The sequence below is a fragment of the Anguilla rostrata genome, chromosome 17 (genome assembly GCF_018555375.3).
Source record: "Anguilla rostrata isolate EN2019 chromosome 17, ASM1855537v3, whole genome shotgun sequence".
In the NCBI taxonomy this organism is placed as follows: Eukaryota; Metazoa; Chordata; class Actinopteri; order Anguilliformes; family Anguillidae; genus Anguilla; species Anguilla rostrata.
In genome coordinates, this window is record NC_057949.1 from 25,540,764 (window position 1) to 25,563,904 (window position 23,141).

Sequence of the window (23,141 nt, forward strand, 5' to 3'; positions counted from 1 at the left end):
TACTAGCAAATTATATATTTTTATCACCTAAGGGCTGGAACTTTTTGTTTTTCTTGTTGCCATTTTTGTTTACAACAAGAATGATGCACTGGTGTTTGGTGAGTTTGAGGTGGGTGATTTAGACCCTGGCGTTGGGCTTTGGGTCAGATAGTGAAGCTGAGCACTAATGGTTATAGTGAAGGACGTAACGAGGTCCTGGGGAGGTTACCCAGGGTTCAGCTGCGCTGTTTATCTGTAGTCTTCTGCAGAAGAGACTCCTGAGGCAAAGCATCATGGGTAATCCCACAGCCCCCCCGCCCCCCCCACCCCCAGGCCGTTCTGAAACCCAACGCCACCAGGGCACTTTATAACAGTGAATAATATGCAGTTTTCTTTTCTTGTTGTTGTTTTTTTGTTTTTAAATCTCACGTGTGGCAGAACGGGCCGGTTTGTGAATCGTAGCTCAGCGCTGAGCGTCTGAGCGCGGCGAATCGTGATCCGCTCTCCGCGGCGGTGAGCGTCTGGCCGAGGCGAATCGTGGTCTGCTCTCCGCGGCGGTGAGCGTCTGGCCGAGGCGAATCGTGGTCTCCTCTCCGCGGCGCTGAGCGTCTGAGCGCGGCGAATCGTGATCCGCTCTCCGCGGCGCCTCGCAGAATCCGGTCTTTGTGGCGCGGCCGCGAGCGGGCGGCTGACAGATGTGCGCAGATGTCGGGCGCGGGCGGCGCTGCAGCTGCTCTGGGCCGTCCGGCGGGCTGTCTCACACACACACACGCACACGCACACACACACACACACACACACACTCACGCACACACACACACACACACATACACACACACACTCTCACACACATACACGCACACACACGCACACATATGCACACACTCACATACATACACAAACACACACTCACACACACTCACACACACATACGCATACACACTCACACACACACATACGCATACACACTCACACACACTCACACACACACATACACATACACAAACACACACACACGCACACGCTTACACACACACTCACGCACACACACGGGGGGAGCCAGGGGCTCAGAGCCATGCTCTCTGCACGCGTGTGTCACATGACGCATCTGATGCGCACGCACGCGTCAGAGCACACTGTGTCCTGCTCCAATCGGCTGACTTGAGATAGATTACCACTGGATCCTGTGTGTGCGTGTGTGTGCGTGCATGTGTGTGTGTGTGCGTGTGTGTGTGTACGTGCATGCCTGTGTGTGCGTGTGCGTGTGTGTGTGTGTGTGCGTGCATGTGCGTGTGCGTCTGTGGCAGAACCCAGACAGGAATGTGTGTTTTGGCTGCTGGGTCATTTTGTTTTACTGTAGTTCTCATGGTGCTTGTGTACACACACACACACACACACATCCACACACAAAAACACACATGCCATAGACTATTATAGGACTGCAACAGTTAGCCTAACAAACATTCATTGCAAAAATGATTCAGTATGCGAATTTTGACATGATTAAAGATTGTGTCAGTGAACACTGATTATAATCATTTAAGATCCTACTAATTTCCCCATTGTGTCTGTCAGTGAACAAACTCTGCTGTTTGCTTTGGAGAAATAAGTGGAATAACTTATCTTGCAGATAAATGGGTTCCCTTCTCTCAACATAAATATTTGTTTGAGTTTTTGGAGTTGGGTGGGGCATCTAATAGAATTTACTCCTCAATGAAGCCATTCTAATTTAATTTTGTGAGAATGGAATGGTTGTCATAGTATTGTTTTGAATCCTTCATTGCATCCATAAACTCAGTTCATTAAGTGTGATTTCAAAAGAATGAATGTTTTTGTATCATTTTAATCATTAGATTACTCTATAAAAATGGTTTGTAGAGTAATGGAGAGCAAAATAACTGATAGGTGCAGCCCTACATTATTTTGTGCGTAGCTTTAGTTTGCTCGTTGTCCATTAGAGCGAGGGAAGTATGTCAGAAAAGATTATTGCCTACTTTAATCTGCCATATTTTCAGGAGTGATATGAGGGTAATTTATGCCTGAGTGTGTGTGTGTGTGTGTGTGGAATGTTTGTGTGTGAGAAAGAGAGAATGAGACAGTGTACCTGAGAGTGTGTGTGTGTGTGTATGCGTGCGTGAATGAGACAGGGTACCTGAGAGTGTGTGTGTGTGTGTGTGTGTATGCGCGCGTGAATGAGACAGGGTACCTGAGAGTGTGTGTGTGTGTGTGTGTGTGTGTGAGAGAGAGAGAGAGAGAAAGAGAACAGCTCTCAATGTGCTCCTTCTAACGCCTCTTTTTTTGGTCATACCCAAGATTCCAGACAGTTAATTTGCTTCTAAATAAACCCAGCCAAGCCATGACAAATACCCTGGGGACAGGGGGTGGGGGAGGGGGGGGGGGGCTTTTCTTGCGTGTGATTGGTGGGGTGTCAGCCTTGTTCATTCGTCTGTGAGGTTGCCAGGGCTACGGGGATCTGGGGCTTCAGAAAGGGGTTTGAGTGTTTTGAGAGCAGCAGATGAGGGATTACAGGAAATATGACATTCTCCCTCTCCCCCCCCTCCTCCCCCCCCCCCCTTGCTCACCCTCACTGACATTATCATCACAATCGGAATACTGACCTTTGACCTCTCACCCCGCAGTATGGGGTGGGGGGTGGGGGGGGATCCACTGGAGGGGGTTCAGAAGCTGAAACAGTCACCATGGGAACTGGAACAGGCCAATTCAGTGGAGCTCTAGAAAAGGAAGAAAGAGAGAGAGAGAAATGATGTAATACAGATTTACATTTGTCCGTGAAAAGTGAACAGCACGTACTGTAGTGACACCACCGTGGTGAAAGGATCCCTATTCAGGCCCTGTGTCTCTCTGCACAGCACTGTGCTGTCCCTGCGCTGCATCTCTTGCGCTGCTTCCCTGTGCGTTTTTCCTGCGCTGCATTTTCACATCTTGTCTCTGTGCTGTGTTCTCTGTGCTGTGTGTGTTTATCTGTGCTTTGTCTCTGTGCTGTTTCTCTGCACTGTGTCTCGGTGTTTCTCAGTGTGTTTCCCTGCGCTGTCTCTGTGTTTGTGTGTTTCTCAGTGTTGTGTTTCTATGTGCTCTTTCTCAGTGCTCTTTCTCTGTGCTGTGTCTCTTTGTGTGTTTCTCAGTGTGTTTCTCTGTGCTCTGTCTCTGTGTTTATCCAGTGTGTGTCTCTTTGCTGTGTTCTAGACGGTTACAGGGGTTGTGTACAACTCTTTTGGTGGACGCAAACCCGGGCAAACAACGCAAAAAAAAAAAAAAACCCCAGACTGCCAGAACCTCCGCCCCCGTTCCCCCCGCCCCCTCCCCCCTCCCCCCTCCCCCCTCCCCCGCTCTAATGTGCAGGACAGTTTAATCAGTCCTGGCTGTTTTAACGGCTCCCATTATGGGCTGAGTAATGTTTTCTGTTAAAGGTTAACGGTGTTACAGGTTAGCAGCTGTTACAGACAGCACCGCGGCCCCTGGCCAGCCTAGCAGTGTGGAAAATGAACGCTCTCTCTCTCTCCCCCCCCTCTCTCTCGCTCTCTCTCTCTCAGAGCTGAAATGCCCCTCCGCCAGCGAAGCAGGGGGGAGAGGGAAAAAAGGAATTGATGGTGGGGGAATGCGAGGGCGAGGGCGTGCGCGGAGGAGGGAGAGGATGTGGGAGTGAGAGATGGAGGGATGGAAAGGGATAAACGGGGGCTCTCATGTCTGAAAGGCTGTGGCGTGGAGGTGCAGCCATGTCTGCGGCCGTGCTCGGCTGCTCTGGATCCCAGGCTGAATTTAACACCAGCACCGGAGCTGTCAGGGGCCTGATATTCACCTCTCTCTTCCTGTTCCTCTCCATATTTCTTTCTCCCTCCCTCTCTCCCTCTCCTCTGTCACTCTCTCTCCTTCCCACTCCCTCTCTCCTTCCCTCTTTCCCTCTCTCTCTTCCTCTCCCTCCCCCTGTCTCTCCCTCTCTCCTTCTCTCTTTCCTCTCCTCCCCTCTCTCCTCTCTCCTTCTCTCTCCCTCTCCCTCTCCTCTCCTCTCTCCCTGTCCTCTCTCCCCCCCCCCCCCCAGGTGTCGGCCTGGTTACCTGGGGCCTGTCTGTCAGTACCCGGACCCTTGTCAGCGCTCGCCATGCCTGAACGGTGCCGCCTGCAAGACCACGCTGCTGAAGGGGGTGCCGCAGGCCACCTGCGTGTGCCAGAGAGGATACCGAGGTACGCAGCGTGTGTGTGTGTGTGTGTGTGTGTGTGTGTGTGTGTGTGTGTGTTGTGGTTTGTTGTGTGTTGTGTGGTGTGTGTGTGTGTGTGTGTGTGTGTTTGGTGTGTGTGTGTGAGTGTGTGTGTGTGTGTGTGTGTGTTGCGTCTGTGTTACGTGTGTGTGTGTGTGTGTGTGTGTGTGTGTGTGTGTGTGTGTGTGTGTGTGTGTGTGTGTGTTTGTGTGTGTGTGTGTGTGTGTGTGTGTGTGTGAGTGTGTGTGTGTGAGTGTGGTGTGTGTGTGTTTGTGTGTGTGTGTGTGTGGTGTGGTGTGTGTGTGTTATGTGTGGTGTGTGTGTGTTGTGTGTGTGTGTGGTTGTGTGTGTGTGTGTGTGTGTGTGTGGTAGTTACTGTGTGTAGTGTGTGTGTGTGTGTGTGTGTGTGTGAGTGTGTGTGTGTAGTGTGCATGCGTGTGTGTGTGTGTGTAGCGTGTCTGCAGTGTAACTCTGATTCTCTCCGCAGGGCCGGACTGCTCTCTGACTGACGCCTGCGCCAACAACCCGTGTGCCAACGGCGCCCGCTGCACCAACTGGAACGGGCGCTACAACTGCTCCTGCCCGCCGGGGTACCTGGGCAAGAACTGCCGCAACGACATCGACGAGTGCCGCAAGCCCGACGTGTGCCTGAACGGGGGCGTGTGCGCCAACACGCCCGGCTCCTTCCGCTGCCAGTGCCAGCCCGGGTACAGCGGGCGCTCCTGTGAGGTGCCCTCCCTGCCCTGCGCCCCCTCCCAGTGCCTCAACGGGGGCACCTGCCACCAGACCAGCCAGCTCACCTACGAGTGCGCCTGTCTGCCAGGTACACACACTCACTGTGCGCACACACACACTCACTATACACGCACACACACTGTACGCACACACCCTCACTACACACATACTCATTGTACACACACTGACGCTGTACACACACACACTCACTATACACACACATATCCTCACTATACAGACACACTCATTGTACACACACACACAGACTGACCATACATGCACACTCACTCACACACACACACATACTTTCTGTACGCAAATATAAGTATAATCATACCCATACAGTCCATGCACATACGTCCACTCACTCACAGCATACTCACTCTCTCACTATAAACACAAGCTCACTGTACATGTATACAGACACACTCACACACACACACATGCAGACACACACACACACACACACACACGCGCGCGCGCACAGTCACACACATTTACATGCCCTTTCCCCCTCACTCTCTCACACCCCCACACAGGGCAGTTGTTTCCCAGGCTGGGTGATGTAAGTGTGGGGGGTAACACGGTCTCCACAGGGTCACTTCCTGTGGGTTATAAATAGAGCGATATGGGATGGGGGGGCGGGGGAGGCGGGGGGGGGCGTGGGTTCGGGCCCCTCTCTGGAGAGCGGAGAGGAAACGTTTCTCACTGAGGAGGAAGCGATTGAAACTGAGGGAGAACTGAAAACAAGCACACGCAGCGGGAAGCCGAATCACACATCACTGTCACTCAAACACTTAACCGCTCGGACTCCTCCTTTACCCACGATGCACCGGCACAAAGGCCAGGAGCGATGGCCCGACCCGAGACGCTATTCCCCCCATCTCTGCCTCTGTCTCGGCTCTCGGGCCCGTGCAAAACCAGTAACACGACCAGCGATTGGTGTGTGGTATTTGTTGTGTACCAATCGTTGGCTGCGTTATTAGTTTTGCGTATGCTAATGAGGTCCTGGATGTCTCCTGCAGGGTTTCAGGGACACAACTGCGAGGTGAACGTGGACGACTGCCCCGGACACAAGTGCATGAACGGAGGGATCTGTGTGGACGGGGTCAACACCTACAACTGCCAGTGTCCCCCTGAGTGGACAGGTACCCCACACGCTGGCGTGTCTGTGTGTGTGTGTGTGTGTGTATGCGCCCGTGTGTATGTGTCTTAAATGTGTGTGTGTGTGTGTGTGTGTGCGTTTTAGTGTTTGCCTCTATAAAGTGTGTGTGCGCGCGCGTTTTAGTGTCTGCCTCTATAAAGTGTGAATTTGTGCGTGCGTTCTAGTGTCTGCCTGTATAAAGCGTGTATACAGTGTGTGTTTGTGTGTGTGTGTTTTAGTGGCAGCCTGTATACAGTGTGAGTTTGTGCGTTTAGTGTCTGCCTGTATAAAGCGTGTGTGTGCGCGCGTGTGTGTGTGTGTGTGTGTGCTCACAGGCCAGTACTGCGTGGAGGATGTGAACGAGTGTCTGATGCAGCCCAACGCCTGTCACAACGGCGGCACCTGCTTCAACACCATCGGCGGGCACACCTGCGTGTGCGTCAACGGCTGGATCGGAGAGGACTGCAGCGAGAACATCGACGACTGCGCCACGGCCGTCTGCTTCAACGGCGCCACCTGCCACGACCGCATCGCGTCCTTCTTCTGCGAGTGCCCCGTGGGGAAGACAGGCGAGTCGCGCCCACTAAACACACACACGCACACCTGCTCACGACCGCACGCGCCTCTGGGCCCGGGGCAAACAGCGAGTCGCGCCCGCACTAACACACGACCGCACACGACCTGCCACGACCGAATCGCTCTCTCTGCGAGTGCCCGTGGCAAGACAGCGGCGCGCCCGCACTCACACACAGCGCCACACCTGCCACGACCGCATCGCGTCCTTCTTCTGCGAGTGCCCCGTGGGGAAGACAGGCGAGTCGCGCCCGCACCTCAACACACACACACACCTGCACACCCACGCGTCCTTTCTCAGTGCCCGTGGGAAGACAGGCATCGCGCCCCACCTCACACACCACGCACAACCTGCACGACATGCTCCTTCTGCGATGCCCGTGGAGACAGGCGTCCGCCGACTCAACACACACACGCACACACCTGCCACGACCGCATCGCGTCCTTCTTCTGCGAGTGCCCTGGGAGACAGGCTGAGCCGCCTCGCACCTCAACACACCACCCCTGACCCTCGGAGCACTGTCTCACCTGTACACTGCGCACTGCACACTGCTGGGCCTACGGACCTCAACACACACACCTGAGCGCAGTCTCACCTGTACACTGCTGGGCCTACGGACCTCAACACACACACCTGAGCGCCTGTATACTGCGCACTGCTGGGCCTACGGACCTGAACACACACGCGCCTGAGCGCCGTCTCGCCTGTACACTGTCTCACCTGCACACCTCACACTAACCTGTACGCTCCCACCCGTTCACTGCACACTAACCTGCACACTGTCTCACCTGTACACTGCACACTAACCTGCACACTGTCTCACCTGTACAGTGTCACACCTGTACACTGCACACTCAGATAGTCGGTCCTACAGACCTGAACACTCTTACCTTTACAGCTGAACACGGTTACCGTTACTCACCGCCTCACACGTATCCGGTCTCACTGAACGCGGTCTCGTCTGTATGCTGTGAAGGCAGGGGTCTGACTGTGTTGGGCTGTGTTGGGCTGTGTTCACACAGGGCTGCTGTGTCACCTGGACGACGCCTGCGTCAGTAACCCCTGTAATGAGGGGGCCGTGTGCGACACCAACCCCATGAACGGCAGAGCCATCTGCACGTGCCCGCCGGGGTTCGTGGGCGGGGCCTGCAACCAGGATATGGACGAATGCTCCATCGGTAAATCTGACTTCCTGTGTGTGTGTGTGTGAAAAAATGGTGTGCATGGGTTCATAAGTGTAAATTATTTATGTATGCGTTAATGAACATTTGTATGTGCTTGTGTGTCTGTGTGTGTATTCATACGTGTGTAAAAGAATGTGTCTATGGGTTCTTAAGTGTATGTTGTTTATGTGTATGTGTGAATTAAAGTGTGTGTATATGTGTCTGTGTGATATATATGTGTGTGTGTGTGTGTGTATGCGTGTTTGTGTGTGTGTGTGTGTGTGTGTGTGTGTGTGAGTGCATGTTTGTGTCTGTGCGAGTGTGTGAGTGTGTGTGTGTGCATGTGCTTGTGCATGTGTGTGTGTGTGTGCGTGCGCGTGCATGCGTGTGCTTACTGCCCTCTCCTTGCATGCAGGTGCTAACCCGTGTGAGCACTTTGGCAAGTGTGTGAACACAGAGGGCTCCTTTCAGTGCCAGTGTGGGCGGGGCTACACCGGCCCTCGCTGTGAGATTGACATAAACGAGTGCCTATCCATGCCCTGCCACAACGACGCCACCTGCCTGGACCGCATCGGAGAGTTCACCTGCATCTGCATGCCAGGTACCAGCCTGCTCTGCAGCCCTGATTGGCCAGGGCCGTAGTCCCGACACTGCCGCGTGGGCGGGGCATGCAGTACGAGGCCACGGATAGGAGCGGGGAGGAGAGACGGGGGAGTGTTCTGAATACTAATGAGCTGCAGACTGGTGGGAATTAGTGCCGCGACAATGGATCAGCTCAACAGAGAGAGAGAGAGAGAGAGAGAGAGAAACAGAAGGAAAGACTGGAGGAGAGGCAGAGGGAGAGAATGAGGAAGAGACGGAGGGAGACCTAAGTTGAATTTTAATTAATTTAATACTTCCAGGGTAGGACAAAGTCCATTTTAACCCTAACCCATTTAAAAAGTGGAGCCAAGTTACAATGTATTAGCATAAACATCATTCAGACACTTTAGCCAGGGGGGCCGGCATCCCCTGCTTAATTCCTCTTAGGCATTGTAATGGGATGTCGAAATGTTCCGTTAAGTTTTGTCAAGCTAGTGCTACTTTATATAGTACAGGCCTGTTAATATAGTATAATAATATAGTACGTGAATTGGTTAGTCCAAAATGGACTAATGAATCGAATGAATCAAGGGGATCTACAAAAATAGCCACGATTCACCTATTCACATTTCAATCTGCGTGTGCTACATCCCTGACCCGCTCAAGAACGGTTTGGAAGGGATTTTATAGTCAGTGCACAGCAGTGCCATTGGCCACCAGGACTCATTCATATTTTCGAGCTTCATACTGCTCTTCACCTCCCCGTGGTGTTCAGCTAAATAATGAGCACTTTGAGTTGGAAAAGCTCAGGGCCTTTTTATTGTTGGGTAGATGGATTGAGTGCGACGGAAGGCTTGCTGTGTGTGATCCTGACATATTTCCACATCGGGGGATGGCTTTAATAGCCCTCATTATTCCTCCACGTCTCCGCGCGATGCCGAGCGGAGCCGTCCAGAACAAACAGCCGCGCACTGGAGCGTAGCGCACGTTAGCGCTAACGGCTAAGCCTCGGCGCTCCTCCCCGTGTCGAGCGGCCCCCCTCCTCCGTGCGCAGGGGTTTCACCGCCCGCAGGGGGTTGAAAAATCTGTTAGCTCCTACAATTCTCCTGGAGAGAATGGCTCCAATACATAAACCCCCCCACCCCCCCTCCAAGTCTGATATGCTATACAGAATCCAAATGTACTTAAATAACTGGAGGTTGTAATTGTGCTTGTATAAATTTGTGGGCTTTTTACCTGTTTGTTGGTGTTCATCTGTGGTTTCTGGGCATTTACCTGTGCTTACTGGTAAGTTCACTTGCGTTTCCTAGGATACATGGGGACATACTGCGAGGTGGATATGAACGAGTGTGAGAGTAACCCTTGTGTCAACAACGGCCGCTGCATAGACTCGGTTAACGGATTCACCTGCTCCTGCCCGCCAGGTAAGGTCCACCCCCCTTCCAGAGTGAGTACACTGACGGTGTGAAGTGGATCAGGATCCAGGGCAGTGTGGTGATTGTGTGAAGTGGATCAGGATCCACGGCAATGTGGTGACTGTGTGAAGTGGATCATGATCCAGGGCAGTGTGGTGATTGTGTGAAGTGGATCAGGATGTAGGTCAGTGTGGTGACAGTGTGAACTGGATCAGGATTCAGGGTAGTGGGGTGACTGTGTGAACTGGATCAGGATCCAGGGTAGTGGGGTGACTGTGTGAACTTGGGGTTAGGCTGAATGTTTTCTCTGCCTCTCCTGCTTAGATCAGCAGTGCTGAGAGTCCCAGCCATCTATCAATGTGGCTGAACAAAGACGCCACTGTGTCACACCCCCCACCCCACCCCCACTCAGTCAGAGAGCAGAAGGAACTACACCCCCCCCCCCCCCCCCAAAAGAGCCCACAACAGCAGCCCTGCTAATGAGATTCTTTTCCGGCTCCGCAATTTACATCTGGGGCAGACAGCCCCCCTCCTCACCCCCCATCTTGCTATTGAGCCTGTAGAGCTGGGGTGGGGGGGGGGTCACCCTTAGAGAGAATAACAATCAACACTGTGCCCTCAGTCACAGCCTAGACCCCAGCCCAGCGCTGTTCACCAGAACAAGGCATTCCACGGCTCCTGCTATTACCTTCTCTGCATTCTGCGACCCAGCGGCACCCACACATTCCAGAAAACTGCTCGGCCCACGCATTCCAGAAAACAGACCAGCTCAAACGCTCTAGAACACAGCTCAGCTTCAGAATTCCAGAACGCAGCTCGGTTCAGACATTCCGGAACGCTGTTTGATTCACACATTCTGGAACGCAGTTCGGTTCAGACATTCCGGAAGACAGCCCAGCTCAGGCATTCCACTATACAGCTCGGCACAGACATTCCGGAACAGAGCTTGGTTAAGACATTCTGGAAACTCAGCCCAGCTCAGAAACTCCAGAACTAAGCTTGCTTCAGACATTCCGGAACACAGCTCAGTTCAAACGGTCCAGAACACTTTTCTCAGTCGGTGCAGAACATCACCCTGCCCTGCGCTCAGTGCCCGGATCCTGCTGATCCTGCCCAGTCCCCTGCTGTGAGAAACAGACCTCTGACCCCTATATTTGCATCTCCCAGGATTCACTGGGACCATGTGCCAGATTGACATTGACGAGTGCGCCAGCACGCCCTGTCGAAACGGAGCCAAGTGCTTTGACCGGCCCAATGGGTTCGAGTGCCGCTGTGCAGAAGGTAAGGCCTCACTCCGCCGATCTGCGTCGGTTTCCGCGTGACGGCTTGTGTGTGGCACAGCTTTTGTGTGAGAGGATTCATATGGGATAACATTTTTGTGTGTGCACGTTCCTGTGAGCTTGCTCCTCGAAGAGAGTTCCTGTGGTACATCTGGGGCAGTGAGCGCGTGTTTCTGTGAGTGTGTTGTTTCTGTGAGCGTGTGTTTCTGTGAGTGTGTTGTTTCTGTGAGCGTGTGTTTCTGTGAGTGTGTTGTTTCTGTGAGCGTGTGTTTCTGTGAGTGTGTTGTTTCTGTGAGCGTGTGTTTCTGTGAGTGTGTTGTTTCTGTGAGCGTGTGTTTCTGTGAGTGTGTTGTTTCTGTGAGCGTGTGTTTCAGTGAGTGTGTTGTTTCTGTGAGCGCGTGTTTCTGTGAGAGTGCTGTTTCTGTGAGCGGGTGTTTCTGTGAGAGTGCTGTTTCTGTGAGCGTGTGTTTCCGTGAGCGTGTGTTTCTGTGAGCGTGTGTTTCTGTGAGCCGTGTGTTTCTGTGAGTGAGTTTTCAGTGAAGAAAATGCTGCTTCATACAGCATGGTTCTGTGAGTGTGTGTTCGTGAGCACTGTTTTTTGTGAGCGGGTGTTTCATGAGATGCTTTTCTGTCAGCTCAGTTTCCTGTGAGTTGTGTTCTCGAGCGCAGTGTTTCTGTGAGCGGGTGTTTCAGTGAGAGTGCTGTTTCTGTGAGCGTGTGTTTCTGTGAGCGTGTGTTTCAGTGAGAGTGTTGTTTCTGTGAGCGTGTGTTTCTGTGAGTGTGCTGTTTCTGTGAGCGCGTGTTTCAGTGAGAGTGCTGTTTCAGTGAGAGTGCTGTTTCTGTGAGCGTGTGTTTCTGTGAGCGTGTGTTTCAGTGAGAGTGTTGTTTCTGTGAGCGTGTGTTTCTGTGAGAGTGCTGTTTCAGCGAGTGCTGTTTCTGTGAGCGCGTGTTTCAGTGAGAGTGCTGTTTCTGTGAGAGTGCTGTTTCTGTGAGCGTGTGTTTCTGTGAGCGTGTGTTTCCGTGAGCGTGTGTTTCTGTGAGAGTGCTGTTTCTGTGAGAGTGCTGTTTCTGTGAGCGCGTGTTTCTGTGAGAGTGCTGTTTCTGTGAGCGTGTGTTTCTGTGTTTTGTTGAAAGCCTTCTCAGTCGCACAGACAAGTCCAGTGCTTCCATAACCAACCCATGCGCCCCCTACTGGCCCTGGGCGGTAGTGCCACGCACCTGTCTTTGGTAGCTGAGGGGCCCGGGCTGTACTTAATCCTCCATTTCCATCCCCCCCTCCACCCCCCCATCACATTCCACAGTTCCAGTGTCACCAGCCGACAGCTGCTCTTAGCCCTCATCCAACATCTGCATCTGCCCCGCCCACCCTCACGGCTTTGTGCCCTGCGGATTAGCCCCGAAAGGGGGGCAGAAAGGGAGAGGGAGAGGAAAAAGGGAAGAGGGCAAAGAGAGAGAGAGGGGAGAGAAAGAGAGTGGGAGAGGGAGAGGAGGAGGGGCAGAGAGAGGGAAAGAGGGGAAGGTTGGGGTGCCTGAGATGGAAGTATAATGTTATCTCCACACATGTTCACGTATGTTGATGGCAGGCAGATGGTGGCGTCGGGGTAGTAACTGCAAATCTGACTGCGGCACAGAAAAGAGGAAAACACTATAAAAATGGATTCTACTAGCAATATATGAAATGTGTTTTTTCTGTGCTGTCTTTGTTCCTCCCTCCCCGCCCCCCCCCCTCCTTGCTGTGTGACCAGGGTTCGAGGGGGCCCTCTGCGAGAGCAACATCGATAACTGCCAGCCGGACCCGTGTCACCACGGCACGTGCGTGGACGGCATCGCCAGCTACAGCTGCGCGTGCGAGGCGGGCTACACGGGCTACCGCTGCGAGAACCAGCTCAACGAGTGCATGAGCAACCCCTGCCTGAACGGCGGCAAGTGCGTGGACCGCGTCAACAAGTACATCTGCCAGTGCCTGCACGGGACGTCCGGTGAGCGCCCCCCCCTGCCGGCCCGTACAACGCCCCGTACCCCGCCCTGTACCCCGCCCCGTACCCCGCCTCGTACCCGCCCAGTACCCCGCCCCGTACCCTGCCTTGTACCCCGCCCCGTACCCCGCCCCACATCCTGCCCTGTACCCCGCCCTGTACCCCGCCCCGTACCCTGCCCCGTACCCTGCCCCATCTCCAAGGGAACATTTCCCCCCCAAACCCCCGCCATCGTCGCCACGCGATCGAGTGACAGTCGCTACGCGGGAGCCCTGGGGTCAGTGAGGGCTAACTCTCTGACTGTCTCTTCAGGCGCCAACTGCGAGGTCAACTTTGACGACTGCGCCAGCAACCCCTGCGACTACGGGGTCTGCAAGGACGGGATCAACCGCTACGACTGCGTGTGCAAACCAGGCTTCACTGGTGAGACCCCAGCCCGACCGGAACCGGAACCGGAACCGGAACCAGAACCAGAACCCGGACCGCACCGGGCGCCAGCGCGCTCACAAACACGCTTACAGCGACCGCGCTTACTGACACTCCCCCATTTTCCCCATTCCCCCCCCCCGTCTCTCTCTCAGGCCCCATGTGTAACGTGGAGATCGACGAGTGCGCCTCGAACCCGTGCCGCAACGGGGGCACGTGCGTGGACGAGGAGAACGGCTTCCACTGCCAGTGCCCCGAGGGCTTCCGGGACCTCCTGTGCTACTCGGAGGTGGACGCGTGCAGCAGCGGGCCCTGCGTTCACGGGAGCTGCCGCGACGACCTCAACGGGTAAGGCGCTATACACCTTCCCCCCCGCAATCCTCAGCAGTCAGGCCGCCGCATAACGGACCTCTCATCACCGGGGTGGTGGCAGGAGACAGAGCAGAGCGGAAGCTGGTGAACGGCCAATGAATCGATGCTGCCGCTGCTTGGCTATTAGCCCTTTTAAAAAGGCGGTTTTTTTGGAATGTTTAAAAAAAGAAAAAAGTCAGTGTTCTAGAACTCCGCTGCTTTCCGTCGCCAGCAGCGACTGTGACATCAGCGTTCAGAATGTTCACTTGGGAACGTTCTAATCGCACACTCCTGATCCTGTGACGCCTCACAGGGCTGAGCAGCCCGAGTGGCCCTGCTCTGTGTGGCCTGTGGAGACGAGGCTGCGGCTAATCTGTTAGCGTTCCGCATCTGCCTCCCCACAGCGGGGAACTGTTTCTGCATTCATAAAGCCTCTGTGCTTTCTGCAGTGACCCTGGCTCTGATTGGCCTGTACTCGCTTAATAGTGAATTAAAAAAAAACCAAAAAAAAAAAAAACCCTCTCAACTTGGCAGTTTATCAGATAGTGAGGTAACTGTGGCAGAAAGGAAAGAACCCTCCCCACGCCTCTCTACTCCATTTAGAGTGTGCCACCATTTCGAGCCTGTTGTTCAGAAGCCGGTCGCAGTTTGACCATTATACGTTTTTAGCATTTACGTGACTGAGACGCAGTGATGTCAGACTCCGCCCCGCCCACAGGTACAGGTGCGACTGCGAGCCCGGCTGGTCGGGCAAGAACTGCGACTTGGACCGGAACGACTGCAAGTCCTCCCCGTGCCAGAACGGGGGCACCTGCATCGACCAGCTCAACGGCTTCGTCTGCCGGTGCCACAAGGGCTTCAAAGGTGAATGCGCTGCACACACACACACACACACACACACGCACGCACGCACGTATGTGCACACACTGGTTAATGGCTTCTAGGAGCAATGTGTTTTTGACATGGCGCTGTGTACACACAGTGCGCCTTCAGACAGTTTCATCACACGTTGTCCTCTGCTGCCCCCTAGTGGATGCAGCTAGGTATTAACACGGTTTCCAATCCACTGAATTTAACTTCAGAGCAATTTGTAAACTGAATGGATGTGTCAATTCAAATTTACCCAGTAATAGGAAAGTAACTACAGAAGAGGGAAATGACAGATTGTAATGGTGTGATCAAAGCCATACTGTTCACATAGTAATTTCTATCCCCCTTCCCTTCCCTCCCTCCCTCCCTCCCGCTCTCTCTCTCTCTCTCTCGCTCCCTCCCTCCCTCCCTCCCTCCCCCCTCTCTCCCTCCGTCTCCCAGGTCCCCTGTGTCAGGTGAACATTAACGACTGTGCCTCCAGTCCGTGCCTGAACCAGGGCACCTGTGTGGACGGCGTGTCCAGCTACACCTGCCTGTGCGAGCCGCCCTTCAGCGGCCCCACCTGCGCCGACGCGCTGACGCCCTGCTCGCCCAACCCCTGCGACAACCAGGGCCTGTGCAGCCACACGGCCGACTACCTGAGCTTCCAGTGCACCTGCCCGCCGGGGTGGCAAGGTACCCGCCCGCCCGCCCGCCGCTACGCTGCACTATGCAACGCTACGCTGCACTATGCTATGCTATGCTACGCTACACTATGCTACGCTACACTACGCTGCACTATGCTACGCTATGCTACGGTACGCTGCACTATGCTACGCCATGCTACACTACACTATGCTACGCCATGCTACACTACGCTACGTTACACTGCACAATGCTACGCTACGCTGCACTATGCTACGCTACGCTACGTCGTCCACACACGCGGTCTCTCGCGCGCCCACTGGGTCAGGCGATGTGCTCACTGTCGCCCCCTATCCCCCCCGCAGGCAAGCGGTGCAACATGGACGTCAACGAGTGCGCGGGCAGCCCCTGCAAGAACCGCGGCGCCTGCGCCAACACGCTGGGCGGCTACATGTGCTCCTGCCGCGCCGGCTTCAGCGGCGCCGACTGCGAGAGCGACATCAACGACTGCAGCCCGAGTGAGTGAGCGCGTGCGCCGCACCGCCACCGCCGCCGCCGCCGGGGACACGCCCCCTTACCGACCCGCCCGCCCGCCGCGCCCCCACACCTGCACGACACCACACATGGGACACGGAGAGGGAGGGGGACCGTGCGCTTCTACTGTGGGGTGGCACGCGTGTGTGTGTGTGTGTGTGTTACTGCTACGGAGCTATGTGTGTGTGTTTCTGCTACAGAGCGGTGTGTGTGTGTGTGTGTGTGCGCGTGTGCGTGTTTCTGCTGTACAGCTGTGTGTGTGTGTGTGTTTCTTCTGTACAGCTGTATGTATATGTGTGTGTGTGTGTGTGTGCGTGTGTGTGTTCCTGCAGCAGAGCTGTGTGTGTGTTTCTTCTGGACAGCTGTACGTGTGTGTGTCTGTGTATGTGTGCATACTGCAGACTAACGCTGTAGTCTACTGCTGCACGCTCATAAACCATGCCTACAGCATTTGTAAGTACACACGCTCAGCTCTGTGTTAAATATTTCGTAGACACGTGCAGTACACTCAGAGATGAAGGCAGAAGGACACTGCTTCCTGCTGTAGAGTGCGGTCTCCTGCTGAGCGCTGACGTGCGTCTCTTCCTGGTGCAGACCCGTGCCTGAGTGGGGGCTCCTGTATGGACGGGGTGAACTCCTTCCGCTGCAGCTGCCTGCCGGGCTTCACCGGGCCCCGCTGCACCATGGAGATCAACGAGTGCCAGAGCTCCCCCTGCAGGAACGGAGGGACATGCACGGACTACGTCAACAGCTACACCTGCACCTGCAAACCCGGCTTCACTGGCATCCACTGCGAAACCAACATACCCGACTGCACAGAGAGGTGTGTGTGTGTGTGTGTGTGTGTGTGTGTGTATGTGCGTGCGTGTGTGTGCGTACACGTGCGAGTCACTGAGAATCTACTCCGAGAATGTTACCTGTATGTCAGCGTACATTTTTATAATATTGTGCAATGCACTAATTCCACTCTCGTAGCTAATTATTTATATTGTTAAATTTTTTTTCTTATCATGCAACGATACCTGAAAGTAAACCGTGCATACTGAATTTGTAAATATATAAAGCACAGTTCTGTGCTTAAGCATCTCAAAGCTTTGTGCACCCGAGTGTTAGAGATCGCCAGCGTGGCCCACTGTGAACGGCTCTGTGACTGGCAGTGTGTGTTTGGTGACTCTCCCGGTGTGTGTTTGGTGACTCTCCCGGTCTGTGTTTGGTGACTCTCCCGGTCTGTGTTTGGTGACTCTCCCGGTCTGTGTTTGGTGACTCTCCCGTCGTTTGGTGACTCTCCCGGTCTGTGTTTGGTGACTCTCCCGGTGTGTGTTTGGTGACTCTCCCGGTGTGTGTTTGGTGACTCTCCCGGTGTGTGTTTGGTGACTCTCCCGGTGTGTGTTTGGTGACTCTCCCGGTGTGTGTTTGGTGACTCTCCCGGTGTGTGTTTGGTGACTCTCCTGGTGTGTGTGTGTTCCTGCAGCTCGTGCTTTAACGGGGGCACCTGTACGGATAAGATCAACGGCTTCTCCTGCTCGTGCCGGGCGGGCTTCACCGGCTCCCACTGCCAGCACCAGCTGAGCGAGTGCCGCTCGCGGCCCTGCCTGAACGGGGGCGTGTGCGTGGACGGGGGCGACTCCGCCCGCTGCGTCTGCCCCAAAGGCTACACCGGGCCCAAATGCCAGGTCGGTACCCCCGCTCTAACCCCCCTACCCCCACCCACCCCCCTGCACCGCGTACGCCAGCGGGTCCTGTCCCGGCACGCCGCCTCCAAGCCCCTCCCCCCACACACCAGCGGGGTCCTGTCCTGGCACGGCGCCTCTAAGCCCCTCCCCCCACGCACCAGCGGGGTCCTGTCCCGGCACGCCGTCTCTAAGCCCCTCCCCTCTCTCACCGCAGGTGGCGGTTGATTGGTGCAGACTCTCGTCGCCGTGTCAGAACGGCGGGCGCTGCCGCCTGCAGGACGCCTCCTTCACCTGCGACTGCGCGGGCGGCTGGTCCGGCCGCTACTGCGACATCCCGGGGGTGTCCTGCGAGGTCGCCGCGGCGCAGAGAGGTACGCCCCGCGCCCCGCACGCGCCGCTTTACCTCCCCCCCGCACGCGCCGCTTTACCTCTCCCCCTGCTTTACCTCTCCCCCTGCTCCGCCACTTTACCTCTCCCCCTGCTTTACCTCTCCCCCTGCTCCGCCGCTTTACCTCTCCCCCTGCTTTACCTCTCCCCCTGCTCCGCCGCTTTACCTCTCCCCCTGCTCCACCGCTTTACCTCTCCCACTGCTTCTCCGCTTTACTTCTCCCCCTGCTTCTCCGCTTTACCTCTCCCCCCGCACGCGCCGCTTTACCTCTCCCCCGCACGCGCTGCTTTACCTCTCCCCCTGCTTCAACGCTTACCTCTCCCCCTGCTTCGCCGCTTTACCTCTCCCCCTGCTTCGCTGCTTTACCTCTCCCCCTGCTTTACCTCTCCCCCTGCTTCGCCGCTTCACATCTCCCCTGCTTTGCCGCTTTACCTCTCCCTCTGCTTCACCTCTCCCCTGCTTCGCCGCTTTACCTCTCCCCTGCTTCACCGCTTTACCTCTCCCCCTGCTCCGCCGCTTTACCTCTCCCCCTGCTTCGCTTCCCCCTGCTCCGCTGCTTTACCTCTCCCCCTGCTTCGTTGCTTTACTTCTCCCCTGATTCGCCGCTTTACCTCTCCCCTGCTCCGCCGCTTTACCTCTCCCCCTGCTCCGCCGCTTTACCGCTCCCCCTTCTCCGCCGCTTTACCTCTCCCCCTGCTTCGCCGCTTCACCTCTCCCCCTGCTTCGCTTCCCCCTGCTTCGCTTCCCCCTGCTTCGCTGCTGACTTGCTGCTAGTGTGCTGGCATGACTGATGATCCCCTCTGTATGTGCACGAGTGCAACTCTTCCCCTATGTGTGCACTGGTATAAGTCTTCCCCTGCTTTACGCGCACTTGTATAATTGTTCCCTCACTGTGTGTGCTGGTATGTAACACTTTCCTTGCTGTTTTGCGCTCTGGTATAACTCTTCCCCTGTTTTGTGCGCAGCTCTAACTCTTCCCCAGTTTGGTGCGCTGCTATAACTCTTCCCCAGTTTGGTGCGCTGCTATAACTCTTCCCCTGTTTTGCGCGATGCTATAACTCTTCCCCAGCTTGGTGCGCTGCTATATCTCTTCCCCTGTTTTGTGCGCTGCTATAACTCTTCCCCTGTTTTGTGCGCTGCTCTAACTCTTCCCCCCGTGCGCACTCAGGACTCGGGACCGACCAGCTCTGCCACCACGGTGGCCACTGCGTGAACACGGGGAACACGCACTACTGCAAGTGCCAGGCGGACTACATCGGCAGCTACTGCGAGAGCCAGGTGGACCACTGCGAGGAGAAACCCTGCCTCAACGGCGCCACCTGCAGGGCGTACGTGGGAGGTTACACCTGTGAGGTGAGGTTCCTCTGACATGGCATCACCCTGCACTGCAGAACGCACTGAACTCCTGGTCCTGCAGAACGCACTGAACTCCTGGTCCTGCAGAACGCAGTGAACTCCTGGTCCTGCAGAACGCACTGAACTCCTGTGTCTGCTGGCATTTGGTCAAGCCACACACCACCTGACTTTCTTTACCGTATTTTACTGTAGCTCCCTGGTTCTGGAAGTACTGTAAGCTTATTAGTGAAATCTGGTGGTGTAGTGCATGGTTGGAGCAAACATCTGCAGACACTGCGGCCCGCAAGACCTGGAGTGGAGTGGCATTGATATATATAGTGTGTAATGTTAATGTTATTGCATGCATACAGTGTACAATATTTTTAGATACTGGTTTCTCGTAATGTTGTAGTTGCCTCAGTAAACAGTGGTCAGATAGGATTTACGTGCATTCTCATGGAGATTCCAATGAAAAATCACTGACTGCACACTGGGGCCTGCGCAATCCACCATAGATATGATCAGATATGATACAATCCACCGTAGACGTGCTCGTACCAGCTGTGCGTTTCTCCCGCACAGTGCATGCCGGGATACCAGGGGGACAACTGCGAGTCAGAAATAAACGAGTGCCGGTCTCACCCCTGCCAGAACGGGGGCAGCTGCATCGACCTGGTGGGCCATTACATCTGCTCCTGCCCACCGGGAACCCTGGGTGAGTGCCCCGTACGCCACCGTCTCTACACTGGGCAAACACCCCACACCTCCATGCACTAATCTCTCTGCCCTGGGTAAATACCCAACATACTAACCTCTCTACCATGGGTAAATACCCAACATACTAACCTCTCTACCCCGGGTAAATACCCCACACACTAACCTCTCAACACTGGGCAAACACCCCACACCTCCATGCACTAACCTCTCTACCCCGGGTAAATACCCAACACACTAACCTCTCTGCCCTGGGTAAATACCGAACACGCTAACCTCTCTGCCCTGGGTAAATACCCAACATACTAACCTCTCTGCCCTGGGTAAATACCCCACACACTAACCTCTCTACACTGGGCAAATATCCCACACCTCCATGCACTAACCTCTCTACCCCGGGTAAATACCCAACACTAACCTCCTCTACCTGGGTTAATTTACTGGCACCACCCATAACAACTCTCTACCCGGTTATAAATACCTCACAACACTAACCTCTGTACACTGGGCAAACACCCCACACCTCCATGCACTAACCTCTCTGACCCGTGGGTAACCATACCCAACCATACTAACCTCTCTACCCCGGGTAAATACCCAACACACTAACCTCCCTACTCTGGGTGAATACTGCACACGCTAACCTCTCTGCCCTCGGTAAATATCCCACACACTAACCTCTGTACACTGGGCAAACACCCCACACCTCCATGCACTAACCTCTCTACCCCGGGTATATACCCAACACATTAACCTCTCTACTCTGGGCCAATACCTAACACACTAACCTCTCTACCCTCGGTAAATACCCCACACACTAACCTCCCTACTCTGGGTGAATACCCCATACCCCCACACATTAATTTATCTTTTATTTTATATCCAAACAAAATTCACTCAATATTTCGAAATGGAAGATTTTTTGTGTGATTTTATACTGATTTATTCTGTCTCTCTCTCTCAGGTGTCCTGTGTGAGATCAATGAGGATGACTGCAATCCCCCCCAGAGGCTGCGGGGGCCACCCAAGTGCCTGAACAACGGGACGTGTGTGGACCGCGTGGGGGGGTACCGGTGTAACTGCCCCCCCGGGTTCACGGGGGAGCGCTGCGAGGGGGACATCAACGAGTGCCGCTCGAACCCCTGCAACCCCAGCAGCAGCTCCGACTGCATACAGCTGCCCAACGACTACCAGTGTGTCTGCAAGCCCGGCTTCACTGGTGAGAGTGTGAGAGTTGTGTGTGTGCGCCAGCTTCACTGGTGAGTGTGTGTGTGTGTGTGTGTGTGTGTGTGTGGTGTGTGCACGCGTGTGTGTGTGGGTGTGTATGAGTATGTGTGTGTGTGTGGGTGTGTATCAGTGTGTGTGTGTGTGTGTGTGGGTGGGTGCGTGTGTGTGGGTGTGTATGAGTGTGTGTGTGTGTGTGTGTGTGGAGTATATATGTGTGCATTTATGAACGTGTGGTATTTAGATAGGGTGTGTGTGTGCGTGTGTGTGGAGTATACATGAGCATGTGGTATTTAGATAGGGTGTGTGTGTGCATGTGAGTGTGTGTGTGCGGTAATGTGTGGTACTCACTGTTGTTGTGTTTTATGTGCAGGGCGAAGGTGCCAGTTCAGATTCAGTGTGTGTGAGTCTCAGCCTTGCCTAAATGGAGGTGCCTGCTCCGCCTCTCCCAGCACCGTCCAGGGCTACACCTGCACCTGCCAGCCTGTGAGTATTCACAAAGCCCTGCCCTATCTGTTTGAGTATTCACAAACCCCTGACCTGTCTGTCAGAGTATTCACAAACCCCTGCCCTATCTGTTAGAGTAATCACAAAGCCCTGCCCTGTCTGTCTGAGGGTATTCACAAACCCCTGCCCTGTCTGTGCGTATTCATAAACTCCTGTCCTGTCTGTCAGAGTATTCACAAACCCCTTCCCTATCTGTGAGTATTCACAAACCCCTTCCCTATCTGTGAGTATTCACAAACCCCTTCCCTGTGCGTATTCGCAAACCCCTGTACTCTGTGCTCTCATGTACAGGGGTACACTGGGCCTACCTGTGAGCGGAGCCTGCTGTCGTGCCGGGAGCTTTCCTGCTACAACGGGGGGAGCTGCCTGCAGACGGCGCGGGGCCCGCGCTGCACCTGCGCCCCAGGCTTCGGCGGGCCCGACTGCCACCAGCGCAGCGGGGGGGGCTGCTCCGCCCAGCCCTGCCGAAACGGCGGCGTGTGCACCGAGGAGGCCGTCTTCCCCTTCTTCCGCTGCCAGTGCCCCGGCGGGACGTCCGGCAAGCGGTGCGAGCAGGGCGCGGCCGCGGAGCCCGCCTGCCCGCTCGCCGACTGCCACGGCAAGGCCGGCGACGGCGTCTGCGACAAGGAGTGCAACACGTACCCCTGCCGCTGGGACGGGGGCGACTGCTCGCTCACGCTCAACCCCTGGGCCCACTGCGACGACCCCCAGTGCTGGCGCGTCTTCAACAACAGCCAGTGCGACCCGGCCTGCGACAGGCCCCAGTGCCTGTACGACAACTTCGACTGCAAGAGCCGCGAGAAGAGCTGCAAGTAAGGGCTCCCTCCTCCTCCATCCCCTCACTCTTAATCTCTCCTCAAAGTAAGGGCTCCCTCCTTCTCCTCCTCCTCCTCCTCCTCCTCTTCCTCCTCCCTCCCCTCACTCTCCATCTCTCATCCATGTAAGGTCTTCCTCCTCCTCCTCTTCCTCCTGCCTCCCCTCACTCTCCATCTCTCCTCCATGTAAGGGTTCTCTCCTTCTCTTCCTCCTCCTCCTGCCTCCCCTCACTCTCCATCTCTCCTCCATGTAAGGGTTCCCTCCTCCTCCCCTCCTCCTCCTCCCTCCCCTCACTCCCCATCTCTCCTCCAAGTAACATGTTCCCTCCTCCTGCTTCCCTCACTCTCCATCCCTCTCCTGCGCATGTAAGTGGCTCCCTCCTTCTCCTCCTCCTCCCTCCCTCCTCTCCTCCCTCCCCCCCTCCATCCCATCTAGGCTCTCATGCCACTACGCGAGGTCTCTCACCATCCTCACCGCAGGAGTCTTGACCTGCCTGCCTCCTCACTTCCAGCTCTGCCTCCATGTAGTGGTCTGCTCCTCCTTCCTCCTCCTCCTGCCTCCCCTCACTCTCCATCTCTCCTCCATGTAAGGGTTCCCTCCTCCTCCTCCTCCTCCTC

The 23,141-nt window shown here is 55.2% G+C and overlaps 1 protein-coding gene across 1 annotated transcript in view; it reads left to right on the plus strand.

Annotated features, from left to right (window-relative positions):
* Positions 1-23,141, plus strand: part of notch3 (notch receptor 3) — a 54,386-nt gene that overhangs the window by 17,313 nt on the left and 13,932 nt on the right. Inside the window, exons 3-24 of the mRNA XM_064314210.1 lie at positions 4,037-4,179; positions 4,681-5,016; positions 5,954-6,076; positions 6,408-6,641; positions 7,669-7,824; positions 8,225-8,410; positions 9,702-9,815; positions 10,974-11,087; positions 12,832-13,065; positions 13,375-13,485; positions 13,644-13,836; positions 14,558-14,703; positions 15,151-15,384; positions 15,699-15,851; positions 16,462-16,690; positions 17,339-17,540; positions 17,755-17,911; positions 19,097-19,281; positions 19,846-19,978; positions 20,942-21,196; positions 21,575-21,687; positions 22,000-22,520. Coding sequence (XP_064170280.1) covers positions 4,037-4,179; positions 4,681-5,016; positions 5,954-6,076; positions 6,408-6,641; positions 7,669-7,824; positions 8,225-8,410; positions 9,702-9,815; positions 10,974-11,087; positions 12,832-13,065; positions 13,375-13,485; positions 13,644-13,836; positions 14,558-14,703; positions 15,151-15,384; positions 15,699-15,851; positions 16,462-16,690; positions 17,339-17,540; positions 17,755-17,911; positions 19,097-19,281; positions 19,846-19,978; positions 20,942-21,196; positions 21,575-21,687; positions 22,000-22,520 — 4,272 coding nt within the window. The remainder of the gene's footprint in view (positions 1-4,036; positions 4,180-4,680; positions 5,017-5,953; positions 6,077-6,407; positions 6,642-7,668; positions 7,825-8,224; positions 8,411-9,701; positions 9,816-10,973; positions 11,088-12,831; positions 13,066-13,374; positions 13,486-13,643; positions 13,837-14,557; positions 14,704-15,150; positions 15,385-15,698; positions 15,852-16,461; positions 16,691-17,338; positions 17,541-17,754; positions 17,912-19,096; positions 19,282-19,845; positions 19,979-20,941; positions 21,197-21,574; positions 21,688-21,999; positions 22,521-23,141) is intronic.